This window comes from Impatiens glandulifera, chromosome 1, assembly GCF_907164915.1.
Source record: "Impatiens glandulifera chromosome 1, dImpGla2.1, whole genome shotgun sequence".
NCBI lineage: Eukaryota > Viridiplantae > Streptophyta > Magnoliopsida > Ericales > Balsaminaceae > Impatiens > Impatiens glandulifera.
This window is the reverse complement of record NC_061862.1, coordinates 77,151,970-77,161,349: the sequence shown is the minus strand read 5'-3', so window position 1 is coordinate 77,161,349 and position 9,380 is coordinate 77,151,970. Positions and strand designations below refer to the sequence as shown.

Genomic DNA, 9,380 nt, shown 5'->3' with positions numbered 1-9,380 from the left:
TATTATTATTTTCATTATTAATATTATATATATATATATATATATATGATCACTAATAAGTATGAAACTTCATGGAACATCCGTAAGGTGATGAAAAAGGAAGTTGTTGGGAGGCAGCTGCAAGTCCATTTCAATTATTATTCTAATTTTGCTATAATTAATAATAATTGTATTGCTAATCATCTTTTAATGATCTTCATCACTTACATTAAAGTAACCAAATTTTGCTTTTAAACCTTAATTAATTTGATCCACAAGAAAGGTCAAGTTGCAAATTTAAAGACATCGTTATCGCTATCGTAATCTGGTGCGATCCAACAACTGTATATATATATATACATAACAAATAGATGTTACTTTGGTTGCCAAACAAAAGTTAAAATGAGAAAAATAATTTTAAAATTTGGCTATCTTTTAGTTGTTTACAGTTGTATGTGAAAGACAAAATTGAGTCATTTAATTGACATTTCAATGGTATCAAGAATTTAGGCCATAACTTTACCATCATATTTAGTAACAAATATTATCTTCTTTCAACATTTATTTATTTAAATGGGCTTATACATATTGGGTCTTTTTTTAACTTTAAAATTGAATTTTTAATTTTATTTTATTTTAAAATTGTTATTTGAATCTCATTGTGTTATCTTAGATCGAATGTAAGAAAAGTTTGATTTGAATGGACACCACCTTAAATTTAAGTATAATTTATTACAGTTAAAATTGTACTAACTTTTTAATTAGAATAAACTATAATTTAAAAAACGAACATTTAAGTGGAATATATAATCTACTTTCTAATTAATATCATATGATATCTTATTTCATATATAAAAATATGTATTTATTTATCTAAATTAAAGGGTAGGTTTATTTTTTATTTGTGTAATATATATCATTTGATTAAACTCTAATAAAAAAATAAAAATGTTATTCTTTTTCTTCTCTAGATAGACACGAGACACATCACTTTTTTTTTTTTTTTTTTAATGTATTCAAATTGACTTTTTAAAATTTGAATTATTTAAAAAATAATGATTTTTAGTGATTTTGAGGAGATGTGGATATTTTTGAGTAAAAGACTTTTTTTTTTTAATAATTCATTAATAAAAATCGTTTAAACACAACGATAAAAGCATAATATGAAAAAAGTTATGTATTAAAAGACTTAAGTTAAACTAAAGAGTGTTTTAATATTTTTATTAAAAGATTGAGTATTTGAGTGATATAACAAAAGATAAAAAGATGAAATAATGCTGTTTGGATTTGAGCTATTTAAATAACTCAATCCGAATCACACTACACACTTATATATAGTCACCTCTAATTAGGTCATTAGTGTATTTGTAAATAATATATATATATATATATATATATATATATATATATATATATATATATATATATATATATATATATATATATATATATATATATTTCCAGACCCCTCTAACTAATTATAGGGAGTTAATATGACTAATTTTTAGTTATATCCTTACTTCAATTGATGTCGCTCTTAACCATCCATTTCAACTTAGTGTGTTTTTAGTGGAATCGAATCTTATACTCAAACCTCACACGTTTTCATACTGTCGATGACTATTTTAAAAAATTGGTGTCGCAAACAAATACTTGGTTACCACTTTCTTGGATGGATTATTGGCGTGTGAATTTAGAAAGAAAAAAGAACAAGTATATGTATATATATTTCATTATTTTTTCCCACAAAAGTCTTGATTACTTGTTATAGAGTAAAGGAAAGGAGACGTGTCCATAATCTTAGGAAATGAACACCATAAACCCTTGAAATAGGCATATGATGATATCAAAGTAATAGCTGGACTCCTCTCTGTGTATAAATTATAACTTATAATATATATTGAAAAAATATATATATATATATATATCCTTTAATTAATTAATTTAAAAATAAATAAAAGTATTTAAGTGAAAGTGGGTCAGCACCATCAAGATTAATACAGCTTCATCACACAATTTAGGTTAGTTGAGGTCAGCCCATATATATGTTGTATGAAATTGACAGCTAAAAAGAAAAAAATAATGGTCATGTTTGTCTTCTAAAGGTTAATTTTATTGATGAAGTGATTAAACGTATAATGTTATCGATTTAAATAAGCTGAATAATATTAAACGTATTTAAAAGTCTAATGAATAAATTTCAAGAATAAACTTAATCAAACTAGCTCTTGAGTTCTTTTTATTAACTCTATCTACTTTTTTTTTTCTCTTTAATTTTCTTATCGTCATCACTCCATATTTCACTCTTTTCCTCCCTTTTTCTCTCCCATTTAATGCCAAATCCAAACACTTTTTAATTTTTACACATTAATTAAACTAGTATTTACACTATAGTAAAAATAAATTGTAAAAAACAGATCAAGTTGAGATAAGTTAAAAAGATAAGAGTATATAGTATATATAAGTGGTAATTTTTTTTGGGTTAGAATTCTGCAATTCATTTGGAAAAGAAAATATTAAAAGATTTCTAACTCAATGTTATGTTACTTTTGTTGGGTTTTATTTATTTATTTACTTTGTTGGGAACTTGAGAGTAAATTGTAATTTATATTTGATTGCCTTGTAACATTTTTCTAATAATGGAATCCATTTGAAAATGATAGTTTTTAATAAATTTGTAGACATGACTGAGTTAGTTTAATTTTGAAAATTTGATATAAAAATGTAAACTCACTAAGTTCGTGAACAATATTGAAAGGTTATATATTTGTTCTATGTGAGAATATATTGATATTTTTTCCGAGGAGGTCGGAGATTTTATCAAATCATTCAGAATAGATATATAGTTGACGTCGACATACCTTTTATTTATTTAACATAGATATTTCTATGTACGCATGATGACCTTTAATAATGATAAGATAACCAATATTTGATTCTATTGACGTTTAATAATGATAAGATAACCGACAAATATATAATACAATTTTTTTAGATTGTTATTTGTACTTATTTAGTTCAATTTCCACCCTAATTTAATTGATACTACATTTCTTCACTATCTTTTGATTGAAATTATTAATTTAAAATAAATATTAGATGTCTTATAATTATTATTTTTACTATCATTTTGTAATAAAAGCATCCACTTTTAAAAGTTGTACTACATTTTAAAGAATTTAAAAGTACTAATAATCCCTTGAAAATTAACAGTGATCTAGATCTCTGATAAATTAATTAAGTTATATATTTTATTATTTAAAAGGAAAAAGAAAAAAGAAAATAGAAAGATACGTAGCCACCTTCCCGTTCATCTATATATATTTGTATCATCTTCTCCATCTCTCTATATCTTCAGAATCTTCTCTCACTAAAACTTCACACCATTTCCTCTGTTTTCAAGCTTGAGAGAAAACCAAAACAGCTTCATCAATGGCGTCTAATTGCTTGAACATTTCAATAAATGCTCATGAAATGGATGAAATGAGATGGAAGAAAGGGCAGGAAGAATATACCCTTGATGGAACAGTTGATCGGCATGGTTCTCCAGCAGTTCGAGGAAAAACTGGAAGATGGGTCGCTGGAATTTTGATTCTTGGTAAGTATTTTTTTTGTTTTTTTTAAGAACTTTTCGGAGTTCCGAGGAAAGGGTGCGAATTAATCCCAAAATCCGGCGGGTTAAGCATATAGCCGATTATAAGATTGAAGAAATGAATTGAACTTGAACTGATTATTGTAATTTTTGTAACAGTGAATCAAGGATTGGCGACACTTGCCTTTTTTGGGGTAGGTGTCAATTTGGTGTTGTTCTTGACTAGAGTCATGGGACAAGATAATGCGGCAGCCGCTAATAACGTCAGCAAATGGACTGGCACCGTTTATATTTTCTCTCTTCTTGGTGCCTTTCTTAGTGATTCTTATTGGGGTCGTTACAAAACTTGCGCCATCTTTCAGGCCATCTTTGTCATTGTAAGTCTCTCAAGGTCATATATTTTCATTTAAAACGCATTAAATTAGATGTGATTCGTAGCCGTGGAACATGTTAGATGCTAGTTTAGAAAAAAAATGTATTTACCTTTAAAAGATGATAAAAAAAAAGGGTAAATAGAAAGTAAGAGATGTTTTTACTTTTAAAAAATTAAATCTTTTTTCATTTTACAATTTGTTTAGGGTTAAAAATAAATAAATTAAGAGATGAAAAGATATGAGCCTAAAACCCTGATTTTGAAAAGAAAAATACTTATTTTAAAAATATGAACTATTTTTATTTGATAATTGTTAAGACATGAACTCATAAGATAAACATGGGAAGATTTAGTCTATAAGATTGAATATTTTTTATTTAATTCTCAATAAAAACGAATTGAAAAAATAAAATTTTGATTTTTGGAAAAATAATAATACTTATTTGAATTGACAAAACAGGGATTGGCGTCACTATCGATCTTAACATATGCATTCCTAGTAGTGAAGCCAAAGGGGTGCGGTGACGAGCACAATCCATGTGGGTCTCACTCGAGTTTCCACGTGGCGTTATTCTACATGTCGATTTACCTAATTGCTCTAGGAAACGGAGGGTATCAACCGAACATTGCGACGTTTGGGGCGGATCAATTCGATGAAGAGAGTCCTAAAGAAGGGCACTCGAAAGTGGCTTTCTTTAGCTATTTCTATTTGGCACTTAATCTTGGATCACTATTCTCAAATACTATTTTGGGTTATTTTGAAGACGAGGGAATTTGGGTTATTGGGTTTTGGGCATCGGCTGGTTCTGCCTTTTTGGCTTTGGTTTTGTTTCTAATTGGGACTCCTAGATATAGGCATTTTGTACCACAAGGAAATCCACTTTCTAGATTCTTCCAAGTTATGGTTGCATCCATTAGAAAATGGAAGGCACAAGTTCCTAATTCTTCGGTCGAATTGTATGGAGGCGTAAAAGAAGATCGTTCCAACGATGACGGTTGTATCGGATCGGGTAGCAAGAAACTCCTCCACACCCCGGGATTCAAGTAAGTATATTTTGTTCAATCTTTACTAACTTGTTTTAATTATTTAGAGTATTTTTGTATGATAAATGTTATCTTTGCATTATTGTTTCAAAAAAGAAATTAACAATTTCAAAAAGGGTGAAATTGACTTCACTCAAGTTAAGGTCACACTTTTATACATATGAAAGTAGAAAATTGTTTTGAATATCTTACTCAAATTGAGGGGTAATTAATGTTTTATATCCTTTATATAAAATATTCCCAATTAATCTCCAATTCCAAACACATATTAAATTAATCATTTTCCTTTTTATTATAGCCAAACTAGTTGATTTATATTATATCTCTTTATCAATATACTAAAATTAATTTTAAAAAATAATTTATTAAAGATGGATAAAATGAAATGAAAAACCTTCCAATTATTATTATTTTTTAATCATTTAATTACTCAATTTATCAACTAAAATAATCTTATTTTTTTTTTATAAAATTTAAATTTTAAATATAAAAAACATTGAATTATTTTAATTATTAACTAAAAACCCAAATAATTGAACCAAAATCCAATACAAATATCAAATAATCAAATCAAAATTTGTTTTCATTTATCTACCATTATTCTTCATAAAAATGTTAAATTTCTGAGTCTCCCTTTCAAAAATTAATGTTTTTTTCACTCAAATTTGACAAAATTTCAAAACTTAAAATATGGGTTTATAAGTCAAGGTCCTAATTTAACCCAAACAAAAGTAAAAAGGTTCAATTAATTTACTTATATGATAAAAATTGCAGGTTTTTAGATAGAGCAGCAGTAATAACATCAATAGAAGACAATGATTTAAAAGTAAATCCATGGCTTCTATGTCCAGTATCACAAATAGAAGAAGTGAAATGTATATTAAGACTTCTCCCAATTTGGTTATGCACAATCCTATACTCAGTTGTTTTCACCCAAATGGCTTCCCTTTTCGTTGAACAAGGATCCGCCATGAGAACAACGGTCGCCGGTTTTCATATCCCTCCAGCCAGCATGTCGAGTTTCGACATTATCAGTGTAGCCGCCTTCATTTTCCTCTATAGAAGAATCATCGATCCCACAGTAGCCAAGTTTAGAAAAGGTACGTTCTTTCTGTCTCTGTTGTAAACACTGTAAACTCTTTTCAAGATTTGCAGATTATTTGAAAATGGGTCTTAAATTGTATTTGATCATGATTCAGAGAGCATGACAGAGCTTCAGAGAATGGGAACAGGGTTGATAATCGCAATTCTAGCAATGGTGGCGGCGGGTGTGGTTGAGCAATTTAGGTTGAAGGGAATTGGCAGCGATGGGGCGAGTTCAATGAGTATATTTTGGCAGGTTCCTCAATATGTTTTGATTGGAGCATCCGAGGTTTTTATGTATGTTGGACAGCTTGAGTTTTTCAATGCGGAGGCGCCGGATGGGCTTAAGAGTTTTGGGAGTGCGCTTTGTATGACTTCGATATCGCTTGGGAATTATGTTAGTAGTATGTTGGTTAGTATTGTGATGAAGATATCTAGTTCGGGTGAAATGCCGGGTTGGATTCCAGGGAATTTGAATGAAGGACATCTTGATAGGTTTTATTTCTTGTTGGCGGTTTTGACTGCTGTGGATTTTGGTGTTTATGTTATGTGCTCTAGATGGTATACCATGAGTAGAAAAGGGAAGAAGGAGAAGATTCAGATGGAGGTTTGAATGTGAAGAAGATATGCATGGTGGCTGGTGGGTGGGTGATGTTAATTATAGTAATAAATAAAGTGGCCGGACTGTTGGAGAAGTTGATCGGAGAAGATGACCGGAGAAGGAGAAATGGTAGGGTTTTGTGATGTTTTCGCTGTGAAATGCAGAGGGTTTTTGTGGGTTTTTACCATGATTAATTCTTTGTGTGGAGCTTAGACTTCTTTTAGAGTTATATAGTGATGGGGGAATGACAATGGAGATGTTTTTTTATGTGTTTATTATAGGTGTTTATTAAATGATGTGAAATAAATATTTGTTATTATATAAGATAATTAATGTTATTGTTTTATTAAGAAGAATCTTAAATAAAACTTGATTAAATTTTTGGTGGTTTAAAAACATATCAAAGTTGGTGATTAGGTCATATTGATATGGATTTCTTCTAGTGTTACTTTAGTATCTCACTAGTAGATTTGGTTGAGTTTCACACTTTTGAGATCTTAATTGCATCATTCTTTATTTTTTTCTTTATTGAACATTGATTTGAAAATCTTTAACTTTTTTCTCTCTTATATTTAATGATATTATATGAAAAATGGATAATTGAGTTAAAAATGAAATCATAGATCTATAACTTATCTATTATTAGCGATTTTGGTTTTAGGATTGAGTTGTATGCAATCCGAACAAAGGACATGTTATGGGGCTTTGTCTCGATCGTAACCATACAATTATGTAACTTAGTAGTTCAAATCGTACTTAAAATTACTTAAAGGTGATAACATTTTTTATATTTGTACCAAAAATAATGTTCTTAAATCATAGTAGATAATTTCCCAATTGTTTAAGAAGATTTAGAACAAATATTGATTATTACATGTAATAAGAATGATTGAAATTCTTTAAAAATTATTTATTAGAGGCGAGCTAAATGTAGTCTAAAGTCCTCTCTCTCTTATTAATAAAATTCAATGTTTTATGTGAGTGCATATCCCATAATAGATAATAAATATCTCTTTTCATTTCAGTCTCTAATTCTTTTTTAGTTACAATGAAATTTAATTGTTATATATTTTATAAAATTTATTATAAAAAAATTATTACTATAAGTTGATTTGTTTAATAAATAATATTTTAAAAAATGTAAAAGATCTTATCTATATATATAATATAATGATGCTTAATTTTTAAAGTGTTCGAATTGCGGGTTGAAAGCTGTGGTTAATTTGGATATTTATTAGAGAGTAAATGGATACTTGGGTCGGACTGTGGGTTGACCCGCCCATAAATTTAAAACGGTTAATAATAAATTTAAAAATGTTATTTGTAGTTTTCAAACTTGCAACCTAACAAAAACAAGTACAAACTTTTAACCAACTAGGTTAAAAACAATTTATATTTAAGATTTAACACCAAATTTGATGAACGCGAGACATTTTAATAATAAAAGTTCAAATTTTTAACTAACTAATCTATATATATTCGGAAAAAATATGTGATGAAACATGTAAGAAAATAAGTTGTTTTATCGAAGTGAATAAAATGTGGAATGAGAGCATTATATTTTTTATTTTAATAATTTTAAACACTGAATAAATATTATTATAATTTTTTTAATTTATTTTATTTTTATCCTTATCCGACGTCTGTATCGTACGAAAATTTTGCTAGTATAATTAATTATACATGTTTTTGTTTGATTTTTCAATAAGTTTAAATTTATTTAATTCATTAACGAAACTTAAGTGACCATAATGATTTTTACGCGATAAATAATTGTTGTTGTATTCCCATTTAAAATACATTAGAATTGGAGTAAACGAGTTGAGTCAAGTCGAGTACTATACTACTCAAACTTGACTCGATTTGCATTATATATACTCAAACTCGATCAAGTATTAAATTTTTACATTTGAACTCGGCTTATTAACAATTCGAGCTACTCGAACTCGAAAATTCAAAAACTAATTTTTTTAAATTAAAATTACATATTTTAGTAGAGATTAATTTTCTTATTTGTCTGGATTATGTAAGATGAAACATGTGTAATATCGATTTGTTTTTAATTGTAAGAGATAAAAAGAAAGAAGAAGAGGATAAGTTTAAATGACATGGAAAAAATATAATAAGTTACTAGAAATATAAAACTTGAATTCGAGCCCATTACATAATCAAACTAACCGAGCCTTTGATCGAACTTCTCTCGAAAAGAGGAGAATAGAAAAGTTTTATGAACTATCTTAAATTTTTATTAATATAAATTTTCTATAAATATAATTTAATACTAAAATTATTCGAAAAACCCTCTTAAATACATTTTGATAAAATTTGGCTGATAAAATGTATTATGTTTTCCTAAGGAGAAGATGTGAGTTTGTGTTGAAGTTGATAGAGAAGAACCAGAAGTAAAGCAGTCGTCGTCGTCGTCATAAAAGAGAGCAAATCAATCTTTCTGCTACGTCTAGCTCTAGCTATGGCGTCTCGGAGCTCAAGCTGTCCAACACTCGTTGAGGAATTCTAGAATCTGTTCGAGAGTTTTACCGGCTTCATAGCCTGAAAGCGTTGAGTTATCTGGTCATTGTTTCGTCATTTAGTAACTCATCACTGAATTAGATTCAATATTGTATCAGGTATCAGTCATTATTGATTTCTCCGTCATATCTCGTATGCATTTAATCGGTCTGTTTTTGCTCATGAAATGGTTGCATGTG

General features: G+C 28.1%; 1 protein-coding gene across 1 annotated transcript; it reads left to right on the top strand.

Annotated features, from left to right (window-relative positions):
• Positions 1-3,343: 3,343 nt before the first annotated feature.
• On the top strand, positions 3,344-6,942 carry LOC124918973 (protein NRT1/ PTR FAMILY 7.3-like). The gene is made up of 5 exons (XM_047459064.1): positions 3,344-3,577; positions 3,731-3,948; positions 4,405-4,988; positions 5,763-6,088; positions 6,188-6,942. Exons 1-5 carry the CDS (start codon positions 3,412-3,414, stop codon positions 6,682-6,684), a joined length of 1,791 nt encoding a protein of 596 aa, XP_047315020.1. The 5' UTR covers positions 3,344-3,411; the 3' UTR covers positions 6,685-6,942.
• Positions 6,943-9,380: the final 2,438 nt, after the last annotated feature.